The sequence below is a fragment of the Haplochromis burtoni genome, unplaced genomic scaffold (genome assembly GCF_018398535.1).
Source record: "Haplochromis burtoni strain Fernald_Lab_line unplaced genomic scaffold, NCSU_Asbu1 Contig_494, whole genome shotgun sequence".
NCBI classification, from domain to species: domain Eukaryota; kingdom Metazoa; phylum Chordata; class Actinopteri; order Cichliformes; family Cichlidae; genus Haplochromis; species Haplochromis burtoni.
In genome coordinates, this window is record NW_024582855.1 from 132,559 (window position 1) to 148,408 (window position 15,850).

At 41.2% G+C, this 15,850-nt stretch overlaps 1 protein-coding gene across 1 annotated transcript in view; it reads right to left on the minus strand.

The window, feature by feature from the left end:
• Positions 1–15,850, minus strand: part of LOC102296665 (disco-interacting protein 2 homolog C) — an 88,441-nt gene that overhangs the window by 57,078 nt on the left and 15,513 nt on the right. The window contains exons 2-7 of the mRNA XM_005947077.2: positions 7,456–7,527; positions 6,727–6,831; positions 5,909–6,034; positions 2,729–3,019; positions 2,252–2,374; positions 1,196–1,342 (exon numbers count right to left, since the gene is read on the minus strand). Of these exons, the coding sequence (XP_005947139.1) occupies positions 1,196–1,342; positions 2,252–2,374; positions 2,729–3,019; positions 5,909–6,034; positions 6,727–6,831; positions 7,456–7,527 (864 nt within the window). The remainder of the gene's footprint in view (positions 1–1,195; positions 1,343–2,251; positions 2,375–2,728; positions 3,020–5,908; positions 6,035–6,726; positions 6,832–7,455; positions 7,528–15,850) is intronic.

Genomic DNA, 15,850 nt, shown 5'->3' on the forward strand with positions numbered 1-15,850 from the left:
AGTCATGATTATGATCTTAAATTGGACCCTGAACTTGACAGGGAGCCAATGCAGTTGAATCAGCAGGGGAGTGGCATGGGAGTATTTGTGATGCTTTATCAGAAGCCTAGCAGCAGCATTTTGAACACCCTGCATTCATTCAAGGGAGGCATTACTTAAACCTTAAACAAGGAATTACAATAGTCTAAGCGAGATGAAACAAAAACATGAATAATCATTTCCAATTCAGAACGTGACACAATGGGACTCAGCAATTTCTTAAATGGTAAAAACAAGAGCGAACCAAAGATTTAACGTGTGTGTCCAGCATCAGAGCTGGATCAAGTGTAACACCGAGGTTCCTAATGGAGGATTTAATATAAGAAGCAAGAGGGCCTCGATTTTTAACCACGAGGGGAACACATTTCTAGCCAACGTAAACCATTAACCATTCAAGGTTAGTGAAATATGGTACTTTTGGACCTGGAGGCGTCCCCCCTCTGGGTCTATTAAACAGAATGCAGGCTTGAAGCACTGCAACATTTGTACAATCTACAGTCTAAACATTGCATTTCAACAGTTTTTTAGACTCCTGGCTCTGTATGATGTCATGTGAGAATATCCCTTATAAGGTCATCTCGAGCACACGGGTCTGAGGAAAGCTGGCTTAAAGAGGGAGGAGCTAAAGCAGGTTGTTTCTGACAGAAGATGAACTTGGGTGCTGCACCAAGAGCCTGGTACATGATAAATATGGATTAATTTGGACTGTAAATAATAAAATACTAATCAAGTACAAGCCAATAATAAATGTATGAAGATGGAAATTTGCAGATTGGTTTCCCTTTAAGGCACTGAATTAGAAACTCTGTATTTTTGGCACACGGCTCTGCTAAGTGGACCACTGCCTGTGATTATTCTGAGGAGCTCTCAGCTCTCTAACTGACTGTGTGATTGTGAAACATGCTGAAGAAAGAACAACAAAGGTGCTCTGTCAGCTCTGCTTAGAAAAATAAATGGTAAAAAAGTCCAATCTGTCTTCCAGGGGACTGACATCAACACAAACCGTGTAATTGGCCAGTTCTCTGAGGCACTGGTCCAATTTGAGCTCACTTCCTGATTAAAGAGTTGCTATTTTTATCAGACGGTCTCCAGTATTTTTATTCAGAGGCTCCAGCTGGGAGCTGGCTAAAGGTGTGACGTTGGCGGTGACTCCTACCATCGCCTGTCTCCATGCGCTCCGCGTTGCCGTATTTCTGCGTGTTCCTGGCAATGGTTCCCATATTGGCCATGTGGTGACGCTCAGTGTGGGAGTGGGACGAGTCCGACGAGTATCCCGTCACGTCCGGCGGGGCCGAGTGGTTCTCTGTGAGGCAGATGGAGAGAGAGAGAGCTGAAACAGACAGCGGTGACTCACTGTTCACCTTTATCACTGCTCTGTTTGTCAAGTGCCATGTGTTATAGAGTCCACGGGCAATTAGACACGTTCTGATGGTCATCTTGTTTCACTGCTGATTTGGGTCACAGCCCTGACAAACACAGGAGTCAGCAGGGTCTGGAATAGCTGCGCTTCAAAACATCACAAGTGTAAAGCTTTCAACGGAAAACTTCTTCTCCAAACATCAATAACAACAGACATTTTTGGTCATATTAAAGGTGCACTTTGTAGCTATCCTGTACAGAATTAAACTAAACCTTTTACCACCAGGGGGCAGCATTTTACCAGCACATGTGTGCAGTCTTTTTCAAGATATGCAGCTGTTTAGCTTTGTATATTTCTTTTCAGCCAAACCTATTTTCTAAAGAGAAGTTGCATTGACTCACTGGTATTACACAAAATTGCAGCTAAGCATCAAGTCGACTTGAGTCAATACCTCACAGTCTTCTTCCACATTTTATGGAGTGATTTAGTGCACTTTCAAAGGTTTTAACAACAGAAATTGATAAGAAAACGATTTAATGTCCACATACTGTTTTGGGAATAGCTGACATTTCTTCTCTTAACCTGCTGAGGTCTATTCGGCCATCCGTGGTGACTCCAACTCTAAATGTAACCCTAACCTTTACTTAAACAGTTCCCCCGAGTCATTCTGTGTAATTTTAAACTGTTCACATCACACATTCACACACATTCTGCCTTTCTCCAAACTCAAGGTTGGGGTTACCACCTATCATGTCTTATCATGAATGGTGATTAAAGGCTGCATTATTTTGATTGTTTATACTCACTAAGGCATTCTGCATCTTCAGAGACTCTGAAAAAGGTGAAACCTACCCTCTGACTCCAGCGGCGGAGGCCACAGCATGTCGGAGCCAAACTCACAGGACCGTCGCAGAGAGCCGCCGTTCTCTGCTATACTAAGAGCTCCCTTCCTCTTCAGAGACAGGTGGCCGATACCTGAAGGAGCAATAAACAGCTGTATCACAGTCAAATACTGTGAATTACTGCAAAGACTCTTGGGCTGCACTCCTATTGGGCCATAACGGTACTGCAAGACCCACGAAATTCTAGTCCTCCTTGTTACAACCTCAGTTGTGTCAGAAAATGAAAACTGACTTCTTTGATCTCTTTTACCTTGTTTTCACTCTTTGTAGACCAAATGCTTTATCAGTAATAATCATTGGGTTAAACTATAATAAAAATTATATGAATTTCCTCATTTTAGGAATCACCTTTATTAAAAGACACAGGTGAAAATCCAAAATGCTGGAGCTGTATTAGGAAAAATGCATGAGAGGACTGAAGTCTTACCGTGGTGCGACTGTGACAGGTGGCTCTGCTGGTGGTGCGACTGGCCCAGGTGCGCCAGGTGCGTGTGCGCCAGGTGCGAGATGTGCATGTGCGCCAGTGAGTCGGCTAGCCGTCCGGCATTACCGCTGCCTCCGCTCTGCGTGGACGAGGACGAGGAGGAGGTGGAGCCTAGGTGGGCGGGGCCTAGCTGGGAAGGGCGGCTCATCCAGTGCTCCATGCCCGACATGTCGTCACCTGGCCCCGCCTCCTCCTCTGAGCCCGACGAGGAGTCTGAGCACAGGGGGGACAGACCTAGTGAGGGTAAGTAGCCGCCATTATATGTTAATAACAGAACTTTCACAGCATAAAAGTAACAATAATAAATAAGCAGGAACTGAAATGAGTGCTAACACAATATAAGACCTTTAAACAATATTAATAAACAATTCAGCAGTTTGGGAGACTAGCTTCTTCCAACTAAATTAAATGATAAACACTGCTACGACGCCAGAGCCATTTGTTTGCTAGGTTAGCTCGGCATCCAATTTAGCTCAAGAGAAAAGTTTGTGTTAATGTCCCAGCTCTAATGCTTTTTGGTTCTTTGTTTTTCTAGAGAAATAATCAGATAAAACATCTTATTTAGTGAATTAAAGGCTCACTTTCTTATTGTTACGCTAAGCTAACCGTGCCCTAACTAAGTGCTTGAATGAGAATGGTATTGAAATTCTTCTTAGCAAGAAACTGGTTAAGTCATTTGTTTATGGGATTTGAAATAGCTCTGACCAAAGTGGACAGGTTATGTTACATCAAGTTTGTGCTGCTAAATGTAAAGAAATAACGCAATAAAGTTATTTTTGCTCAATGTGTTTTATGCAAGGGTGAAATTGCTAACTTTTTAGTTTTGCATGTCTGTTTGTGGTTTTTCTTGATATTACGTTCTTCATGACACTAGCTGATGACACTACGAGATGTGTGAGTTACGGAGAAGTTAGCAGGGCTTCAGAACGAAGAGGGGGAAACACAAACTGTAGGTTCCAGCGATAATCATGGAGAATGTATTTGGACAACGATGAGCTTAGAGCTAATCGAGACCCAGAGGGAACACAGTGAGCGCGGGATGTTAACCTAAGTACAGCAATTGCACTGTTTTTGTTATTCGAAGTGATGTAGTCCTGGACGTTTTCCTGTGAAGTCGTGTTTTTCTGGCCTGATTATTGAACTGCAGCTGTGGAATGTGTCTATATTACTCGCCAAGGGAAATTTTTTTTTCCTCATTCAGTTTGAATTCAGCTAACACAGAGGTAATCCACATAACTGTGCTTGTGAAGAAAGACTATGGTTAATAAATGGATACCCCAAACCACCTCATACAACATTTACTGAACCAGTAGGCACTTTGTCTTCTTCCTGTATTTATATTTAGGTCTTGATACAATGAGCCCTGCACTTTTTTCCATTTCACAAAGCTCCTTTTTGGGTCACATTAAGGTCATTTTGAGCTGGGTTGTTTTTCATGCTTTGGCTGTTTTTACATAGTAATATTCCGACTTTTTGGATAAATAAAATATATCTATATATATCTATTTATGCAAAAGAAAAACTAGAAGCATACAAATCTCTTGATGCATATTATTTTTCACCTAACCCGTGTGGCTGCACATGCGCCTGAAAATCGTGTTTTACACCAATTTCCTACGCTGGATTTATTTCTGATCAAACATTCTGATTTCCTGTGGGCTTGCTCGCCTCCCTTGTTTGAGGTCCCACTCCTGTGCCACCCCACATCCCTTCATTTATACCCAGCGTGGCATTTAATCCATGATTACTGATCCACATCTGAGCCTGGTAATAAGAAACAGATCTGAATTGAGTGTTTTTAAGACAATTGTCTCCAGTCAGTATTACAATGGTTCAGAAAAAGCCTGGAGACCATGATTAATTCTGTTCACCACTGAAGTTTGATGAGCTTTGGGCGACACAGCAGGCTCTAGAGCTGAAAATGTCAATAATTAGTCAGCTAAGGTAGTAACAACCACGAGAACCAATTTAGGTAAAACTGGCTTTGGGCTGCACTTTAGGAAAAAGGCTGAATTTACTTCTTTAAACGAGTTCATTGTGTGAACACGGAGGAGCAGTAAACATAACATGGGGATTCAGTTTCCGCTCTGACTTTCCTATAACAGGAAGCAAGTAAGTGTCCCGTGTCGACCACTGAGGCTCATGAGTAAGACGAGCCTTTGGGGTGATGTCGGGATCGCTTAAGAATTTTCTCAAAGGTTAAAAAGCAAATTGGCAGTGAACAAAGTTATTACATTTCCTCCATTAAAATCCAATCAGCAGCAAAATTATACCGTCAACTCCAATTATGTTCAATCTAATGAGCTCATATTTGAGGTAAAGGTCAGCTCCGACTTTCCCCCTTCGTCCATGTTTTTTGCAGTTGCAAATACGCAGAATAGTCAGCTACTAATCTGTGTTTTTCCTTTTTCTGATGGCAGATCGCATTTACAGTAGCTGACTGCATGCAACGTTACATCTGTCTGTGGTTTGTTTTCACTGTAAAACCATCAGCGCCTCAGGAAATGTGCATGTTTGCAGTTTTTTGGAGAGATGAGTGTGTTTCTGTCAGAATGGAAAACGTCTGAGAAAGCAGAGACACGGCATTACAACATAATCCCGTCTGGGCTCGGGCCTGCCTCTCCGGGGTCAAATTTTCGGCTTAGTGCAACCCATTTCAGCGGAGATAACCACAGCATGTGTGTGTATGAGTGTGTGTATGAGTGTGTGCACCTTCTGGGTACTTTTTTCTTTAAACTAAACACTATTTTAAAGACATGAAAAAACAATCCAACGCTTAGCTGCTTCTAATCTCCTGCTCAAAAGTGCACATCAGAAGATCACATGACCTGTTAAACTGAACCACTGAGCTATTCTTAGTTCAATATTGTTAAGTCGTGTAGCTTTACGCAGCCACTTTCACACATTCTGTTTATAAGTTAAATCACTGAGCTCCCTTATTATATTTTACTTTGGGTTTTTTTCTAGTTTGTCTCTACTTTATTGACGTATTTTGTTATAGCTTGCAGTTTTAATGTTTTAATCCACCGTCACAAGTATATGTTGTCTCATTTTTTCACATCTCAATCAGAAAAATACATGGAGCACAAATACAGGTGTGTGTCTCAGTCTGTGTGTCGTCACCTGGAGGCGTGTATGCATCCATGGAGGTCTGCACCACCAGCGAGCGTCTCTTGGAGGGCATGGGCACCGCCACCTTCCTCTCAACGTGTCGCGCCAACACAGCCTGCACCGCCTCAGTGTGGACGTCTGAGTGAGAGAGAGAGAGAGACAGGTAAACAGGCTCATTCATGCAAAGGAGGAGGAAGAAAGTTCTCCTAAAAAATGAAAGTGGAAAAAGTGCACCGTCCCCTCCATCTATGTCTTTTCCAACAAACAAACCCGCTGAAGTCTCATACATTTTGATTACACTGCAAGTCCCTGTAATGTATTAACTGAAAATGACAGTTTACACATGAATAAAGCCAGACTGTAATCATCCTTCAATTCACAGTAAAGAGCAACAAGTTCATTTTAACTACCACAGTGCCAGCAGCGTGATCTGATATACTTCTGTTTTTCTAATCATAAGTACTGAATGCCAAGTGTGTGCAGTAACATGGTTACACTGCTTTATGAATTCATTTTTTCTTAATGCATTTAAAGTGGAACGTATTCTGTTCATTACCAGCTCTGTATTTTTATTCTTGGCCTCTGCTATAGTAGCTTTGCATACTACACAATCCTTCTTCATCTTATACTAAGAATACTGAACTAGGCTCACAGGGATTACTTGTACATATGGTGATTTCATTATATCTGAAGCTTTCACCTTGTTTAATACGAGTATCCACTGCTGGAAGAGGAAATATGAGAGAAAATGAAGAGGAGGTGAATATGGACACTATATAAGAAGTCTCAGTGATCCGATGGTGGTGTTTATGCAGCTGTAGTTTCCGTACCTGATCTGTAGCGCTCGTCTCTGGTGCCGGAGGTTCTCCGTCGGTGGAAACGGGCCGCAGAGGGAGGGCCGAGGGGGGCCCGGTGAGACATTGGCCCCTCCATACCTACAGAGGCAAGCAGACAAGCAGCGACAGATGCATACATATATAGAGAGACACAGACATACACACACGTGCACAAATACGTTTGACAAAAGCAAAAGATAGGAGGGCCAACAAAGAAAAATAAACATGGAGATGATCTGACTCAGCAGAAAAATTAGATTTTTCTGGCATCTTAAAATGAAAGAATTGATAAAGAAAAAGAAGGTAAAAAAAAATAATAATTCGAAAAATGTGGCAGTTGCTTCTCTGCTCTCTGATAGAACATCCCTCAGTATCCAGTGAGCCGTTATTGCTAAATCATCCGATATACGATAAGGATAAACCAGATTGGGTGACACATATGTGTGTGTGTGTTTTAGCTGCAGGAGAGCCTGTAGGGCGTGTGTGTGTTTGAAGACAGCGACTGCAGCACGTTCAGATAAAGAGGAGCAGGCCCAAGCTGAGCTCTAGGGAGTCCTAACCTACATTCACTAATGGCGGCGGCTGAAGACTGAATCGATAGAGTCGAGTACAGTATCATTGCCACTGTATTTGTCATGATACCGGATCGATTCTCTACTAGCGGTATGGGAATATTTTCGCGGCGTGGGGAGTGTGTGGGGGAGTCAGAGGTTGCTAAATTACCTCCAGCATGTGGAACATATGCCCTGACCAGCTTGGACCTCTTCTTCTCATAACCCTTCTGAGTGATGTCCCCTGCGAACAGATAGAGATAGATAAAGAATGAGAGAGCCAGCGGAGGGTGCGTGGGTGTTTCCCTTCATCTTTTTTTCCCCCAGAAATTGTGTCCATCAAACACGTTTTGGTTGCTTATACGGTTTTTGTTTTCCTTTAAAGAGGACCTATTATGCTGATTTCCCACTCTTTGTTTTAAACCCTGATTCACAGTACTGGGCCTTATTGCAGCCGTCAGTGTATGAAATAAGCTGTTCCCCTCCTGTTGATACAGTTTTCTTCTCATTGGCTGCCCCTCGTAAAGAGACATTTTCAAAAGCAGGTGGGTGGGGCTTCTGTACTCGAGCTATGTGCCTAACATGACCATATAAGGAAATCTGTTTTTTGCTGACATCATAATGGTGGTAACACTTTATTGTAACAGTTGTGAATAAATAGAAATTTGATAGTTTATTAATCCTCACATGGACTTTCCATTATTGTAAAGTTGTATCTGATATTTAGAAATCTTTTTAAATAATTCATATATAATGAATTAATTTAGCTGTCTTTTCAGTTGAACAAGTGAGTAGGTAGTTTAGCAGCTGGATGAATAACAAGAGGGTTACCTGGAGATCGTGGTTGTATTTTCACTGCTTTATATTGATGTATGCTAGCTGTCAGGCTGTTAGACAACACTGTGGATTGGATGTTATGACAGTAAAGAGCAATGTGTGTGTCGTTACACATGCGTTGCAGTGTGTCTGCTTTGATCTGAGCTGTTCATGTTGGGCTTGGAGCGTATAAATAAACATTGGCATTGTGGCCATGCTAGATACAATTACAACCTATTACTAGTCTGTTTCACAAAGAGAATACACTGGGCGTGGCTGCATGAGAGTTGATCACATCCTCTCAAGGCAAGGAGAGGATCCCAGAAATGGCTCTCTGTTCAAACGGCATCAGGTCTGTTTTTCACAGGAGTGGGCAGGAAGTCGGACACAGGTGGAATCTGAAGCTGTGAGAGGGATGATCTGTCTCACTGTTGTGGCCACATGAGCAAAGGGGCCAACATTTACACAAGCCTTGTCCTTGTGTCTGAGGTGCCAGCAACTTTTTATGACACAATAATAACACCAGTTATTATAAAATAATAGGAATTACAGGATAATCTAATTGTTTGTTAATACCCCAATAGCTATTTACTAAATTTCACATAGCTATTTAACAATTTACTGTTTATTAATGATCGTTATGATAAAGTGTTACCAAAACTCCTGAGATGGTGCTTTATTGGGATTACCTGTGCATGCACTGACCTCAGTATTTAGCAGGCAGTAGTATTTCAGCCATGTTAAAAACATACCTACAGCACAGAGAGTAAGGAAAAGCATAACAGGTCCACTTTATATAAGCTGGTGCAGCCTCATTGGTCTCATGTCACCCAGCCTCCTCTGTCTCTCACAGCCTTTTAATGCTTCTGTCCGACTGTTAATTAAGAACATAAACATAAATAAAACAACATGAAATGAATAATGAATAATGGAGATGATGAATATGAGAACGGGAATAATGTTATGCACTGCACAGACTCTGCAGTTCAACAGTCAAATGCTACATGATGTTTTTTCCCCAATGCATACAGAAGCTTTCAAGGTCGTATGATAATCTGATCATCATTATAATGTTATTCTTTGTTTTGTTCTGCAGCACACCAAGGTGTTGTTCGCTTTCTGGCATCAGAACATCAATGCTTGACATTCATGTCGGGTTTAAGCACCACAGCAGGAGGAGCCTCTGTCTTGGGTGTCACGTTTATATTTCTGGAGATAAAGGGTCCCAAATGAAAACCTGAAAGACCAGAAACAAAGCTGGAGAGACCTGTGATGGATGACTGGGGAAGGAAATTTCATCTTGGCTTTTGGACTCCTGTCCAGCAGGGAACACGAGTAAATACACTTAGTGCTATCATTTGTACACTACATGTCCAAAACATCACCCAAGGCCATAGAAAGCAACTAGAAGAAGCTGCTCATTGAATCACATCTGATTCAGGAAGCACCTCACCCAGCAGTCTTTGTATATACTGTGACCGTCAACAGGCAGGGTTTGATCTTTTCCTTCCTGGACTCCCACCATGAGAGTCATCTGAGGTATTAGTAATTCAGTTACTAATAATAAAATAAAAGTAGCTTTTTCTTTATAAAAGACTCAGAAATAGTAGAAAATTCATTGATTTCTGTCAAAAATTTGACTGTACACAGATCAGTCACGCGTACATGAATAGCTGACCACCGAGGAAAAACATATAGTATAGCTGTAGGTAACATATCTTTTCATATAAACTACATGACAAGTGAAATGACACCATCAGTACTCCTGTTATGTGACTACATGATGATTTTAAGACCGAGTATGAGTATTAGTGTGGATTAGTGACAGCAGCAGAGACTAATGGACGGACAGGCAGAGGTCAGCGTGGAGAGGCAGCGATGCAGAAATTCATTACAGTCCCTAAGGGAGGTCGTGGCTGCCTAGGCGACCCTCCACCCCCAGCAAAACCAACACGGCCGCTGATCAATCACAGCACCCCACGGTCCTCGCTGCAGGGATAATATGTGCTAATACTTCCTTGTTTGTCCCAATTAAATGCTGTTAAACTGGCTCACACCAGTTCGCTAATTATTGATTGTTGTTTGATTGCCACGGAGACGGGAGACAAATCAAATCCAAAGACAAAAGGACGCCGGGAGGCTACAATATCAGTCGCTCTGAGACAAGTGAAAGTATTACACCGCAGCAGATGCCTTTAATGTCATCAAATGTCATGAAAAACATCAAAATCAACCAATGATGTAGCTTTTCTGTCTCTATATAAAAGATTTTTATACAACATTCAGCTTATTTTTTGTTTAGTTTCATTTTTTAAGCATCAATTCTGCTCATCTCCATCTCCCCTCTCTATGACATCAAGAGAGCCAAGAGAATAAAAAAATGAGTGACTGAGAACAGTACAGAGATGAACTCAGCTAAGAGTAAAGTTAAATCAAATATTTAAAAGATTGGCAAATAATGATTACTTTAATAAGTTTATTTTGCTATCAAGTTCACATCAAACATACTTGTCTTTGGAGCCATGGCTCTTAGCTTTTCCTAGAAGTTCAAACTCACTTAAACTTCCGTTTAGCTCAAGAGACGATGACTAAGCGAGAGCCTAAATTCAACATTTCAACCACTTTTTAGTCCACGGGCAACTCTTAGTCCAATCTGATCAGCAGCGGGCCGGCGCAGGAAAATCAATCAAAAATTCCTTTCTTAAAGTTTATAGAAGTAAAAGCTATTTGTGAAAACATTCCAACAATGTGTCTCATGTTGTTCCACTTTCTATCGAACAACTGTCGTTACCAAGTCGTAACTCAAAAACGTCCTTTTTGGCTCTTTATCTTAAACGTCTTGATTTCTTCTTAGTAGAAATATAGAGAAGTAGCATTAATAGTAGTAAAGTGCCATCCTTCCCTGAAATGTTCACACTTTGCAAGCAGTCCAGTGGCTCTACTCTCAGACTTCCCTCAGTGGAAGCAGCACAGCAGGAAGTCCAAACTGGGAATGAAAATATCCAAATGAAAAAGACTCCAGAGCTTGAAGTGCATGAAGAACAAACAGAACCAGAGCAAGCACAAAACACCAGTCAGCATAGACAAAAGGGGACACAATAACACAAAGACAAAAACATTGAAACAAGAAGACTTCATAATAACATGAAGGGATCAAGCAGACGCACCACCAGAGAGAGAGGACAGAGGGAGGAACCCAAAGGAAAATACTCAGGCAAATGAAAGCACCCTGACAAATACAAAACTACCGAAACCCAGTAAACACAGCAACACCAGAAGAATAAAGCCATTAATAAAAGAACCAGAAATACAATAATACAATAACATTTAGAGCTCAAACACACCAAGACATCCATAAAACATCCCGGCTTTGTTTTTTAAGCAAAGCTTTCACAAACATTTCGAGGACAGAGTGCATGTGGAGCACCAGGAAGGTCCAAACAGTGAAAGTGAACTACACTGTGTTTATGGGAGTGAAAGGAAATGTCCCCCTGCGCACTGCTGTGGCTCGCTGATGTGTTTTCAGACCAACAATGGAGCGCTCGGGTTTTGGATACACAGACGATAAATCACTGCTGATTTCTGGTCTTTTTGTTGGGCTTTCTGACAGCTAGAAAAATGTAGTATATCACCAGGCTTCCTGTTTATCTGAGCACAAACACATCTACACTGTCAGATCTATGTGATACCAAAGAGTCCAACATATTTCTGTTGTAAAAAGTGAGAATCGTAGACCTGCCAGGAGAGAAGACGCTCGGCTCTTTCAGAAATCTTGCTTCACTAGTTTTATCTGCAGTCTTCTGCTTTATTTCAAGCTGCTGTTTCTGTAAAAAGTGAATTTATCACACCTGAGTGGAGAGTGCTACTCAATTTACCAAAAGATGAGCTCAGCTGTTTGCACACAGATTTTTTTTTTCCAGTGCATGACTTCAGGGCACAGATGTGATTGTGCGTCTATGAATACAAACAACTTATGGCTACAAACAAACAGTGGAAGTGTAGTGAATCCAGTTTCCATAAAAATCACTTCCTAGAGAGAGAACCTTATTATGATGTAAACAATATATTTCCAAGAAAGTCTCTGAAGGACCACAAATCAGGTCCAGTGAGCTCACGCTGGCTGCTAATCCATTCCCAACAGCTTTATCCATTTCTTACAAAACAACCCTGCAAACATCATGACAGCAGCCAAGATGGTTTTAAGGCAGGCTGCCAAACGGGACGCTGTTTCCATGTCCAGTGTTGGTGCAGTCAGACCCTCTCATACAAACCAGGAAATATTGTTAACTGCTAGGGCTGTGCGATATGACCAAAATCTCATATCCCGATATAAGACATCTATCGCCCGATAACGATATAAATCACAAAAATGTAACATTTTTGTAAATTCTGTGAATCTCGGGCAGCTCGACTTGCGTGAAGTGTTTCCAGCTGCGCGTCATGTAGCTGGAAAAGCCTGTTCTAACGTTTGAGTCTAAGGTTTATTTTTTAAACACCTGGCGGCTCTTTTTCGCTTCTCATCCGTAAATAATCTGCTCTTTCACGTGATTCAGTTTATTTTGAAAAGTCTCAACAGGATCTTGAGCTTTATTGTGAAAGGTTTATGTGGAACATAAACGATGCTGTTACCGTCGTTGTTGCTAACCACAACGCATAGAAACAGGCGCTTGTCCATCTGTAGTGTGGTTATATTAAATATAAGAGAAAGAGAGAACTTTAAGAAATTAATATAGCCACTACAGTGACCATCAAAACCATGAAAAAACATTGCCGTAAACAGTTTATTTTGCGACACCACGAAACAAACGATAGAGTAAAATGAAACAATAGACGTTTTTATATCGTCATCCGAATATATCGTTATATCGAACAGCCCTATTAACTGCAGTGAAATGTGTGAGTGTAAGTAAGTGGCTCTCGATGGTCAAAATTCTCCCCTATAAAGGGTCAGTGATATATTTCCATCGTATGGACTTCATCAGGATGTTCAGAGTGACCGTGCAAATATACCGGATCTCCAACACATGTATTTTTCTATCATCCTGTAGCTTTAAATCGCACCAGGAGATTTTCAGAAACAGAGCATTTAGTCTACAAAAGGCTTTACGGTCCTATTTTTAATGGAAATAAATTATACAGACTGCAGTAACATACAGATAATCCAAGATGTTTCTAGCCTGCAAGACCTGCTGCTGGTGCTAGCTCTGCTAACACTAGCTATACTCTTCGCTGTAAGGCCTCAGAAATATGGCTCTAGAGACAATCCCCTGGTAACGTATACTTACTATAAAAAAAGCTTTACTCTCCAAATGGTTGCCAGAGGTTGCAGGCTGTTGCTAGGTGAATTTGGTCACAGAGAGGGTGCTACACCTTTGAAGACAAGTCTATGTCTTCCACTCAAACTATGGGTGACTGCAGCAACGTGTTTGCAAACAAAACAACTGGAAGGGGTTTTTCTCTCGAGTACCATATGCCTTTTTGTGACCAAAAAGCTGTAACCACTAGCAACTACTGACCAACCAGATGGAGAATAAAGCTTTTTTGTCAAGCAACTGTACATATCCAATTGCATGTTATATTTCAGTAACACTTAAATAGGACTTTATTATAAATTAATTAGGGGTGCAACGATACACAAAATTCACGGTTCGGTTCGATATTTTTTCGATACAAAAAAATGTTCATGCCTTTTTAATTTGTCATTTATTAAAATTATAAATATATATTTTAACTCAAAAGTACAGTTTTTAAATTTAATGTTGCTGAAACAACAAAGTAATAAAAAAATAAATCTATCTGATCGAGAAATCACTCATCTTTGGAAAAGAGAGTTTATTACAGAGAAATGGCTCTTTCCAAAATAAAAGCTATACTATACGCTTCTTCTGGGCTATATTCTCAGCAGCATATTAAACATATCAGGTCCCCATAAGGAGAATCATGTGCTAACGGCTGTCTAAATGACTCGGGTAAAGTTTGTAGCATGCGTGCTTGTTGTTTTTGTCTGCTTCCACTTGTCTTTGCACTAGGATGCTGTCGGAGTAAATGTGCAGTCATATTCGTTGTGTTCCCACTAGTGCTGTCAGCGTTAATCTGAAATGACGTTAACGCCACAACACGGCAAATCTCCGTTAACGAGCTACCGCGATCGCCCCGTGCGTGGGGCTGGACGGCCAACACGTTAACGAGCTAACTGCGCTAACACACTAGTTCCCACCAATGTAATTGAGCATTGCGTGGCACATCCGACATACTGTTTTACTTTAGTCCATGACGCGCTTACCTTCAGGGTCATACGTCACATGAAAACCAAAATAGTTCCAAACACCAGATCTGAATCAGGATGTGGGAGGTTCAATTTGCCATGTTGCAAGGAGAGCTTAACTTCTGTCTCGCTAGCTTGCCCTGCGCTCAGTGAATCTGCGTTCGACTACTCCGCCTAGGCTGCACTGTCGAGCGCAGATCCACTGAGCGCTCAACACAGACAGCATTGTCAGAAGGAAAGTTGATAAAATAAATTAAAAATTTTATATTGTTCGATACATATGCGTACCGAACCGAAAGCACTGTATCGAACGGTTCAATATCGATACGAGTATCGTTGCACCCCTAAAATTAAAGTGACTAACAGTTTCATATAGCTCTTAAATACACACACAACATTTGTATGGTCAGTGTTTAACTGCATTAATTCTATTCAATATTTTTAAGATTATTTCTAACTTGTAGAGTATTCAACTAGTCTCCAACTGTTTTGTTTAAACGAGTATTCAGTCGTTTAAACAAAACAGTAAATTAGTTGACAAGGGGACCTCTAACGCAAATATGGTCAAATCTGGCTCTAAGAATCAAACGAGACAACCCGGCTGATAACGTTGAGGCTTTGAAAACCCAATGAGTTGTCTATTCTGCGTTTTATACCGTCCATGGATGCTTCCAAAATGAGCTGCATCACATTTAGCTTGAACGGCAATGAGCTAGGGTTATTACAGCTATGCAGTGAATCGAAACAGAATAAAAACTGGACACTGGAAGCTACTGGGACCCATAAAACTGACTGAAATGATACTGTGCAGATGATTACATCCTTCCATACCATGGCAATCACCTTCATCTAGGAAATATCTGAAGGCTCTCTTTCCATTAGCTTGGCTTGAATTTGGGCTTTTATGAGAAGTGCAAAAATCAAAAGTGGAAAAAACCATAAATGAAATTCTTCTTCACTCGTCCTCTGTCACACCGACCCTCTGCATATCCTCCTGCACTACATCCATGAACCTGCACATGTCCATGCTCATCCAGCCTCTATAACTTCGTCTCCAAACCGCTAAACCTGCACTGTTCCTTCTCATTTCTAACCCTGTCCATTCTGCTCACTCCCAGCGAAAATCTCAGCATCGCCAACTCCGTCACCTCCAGCTCAGCCTCCTGTCTTTTTATTGGTACTCACCTGTTCTAATGGCATTACTTCATAGCAGGTCTCTACCATTTTGCAAACCTTCCCTTTTACTCTTGCTGAATCAAATCACCACTGGCGCTCATCCCCACCCCGCCTACACTCTTTTCTTCACCTCTCCTGTGCACTGCAAGAAATCATAATTGAAATTAAACCCAATTAACTCTCTAATAAACACACAAACTAATTTTAAAAAAATCATGAAAAAAACAGAACTATTGTAGAGCTGTGGCACTGTGAGGTGGGCGTGTTTGACATATGTGGCTGGAAAACATATAGATAGATAGATAGATAG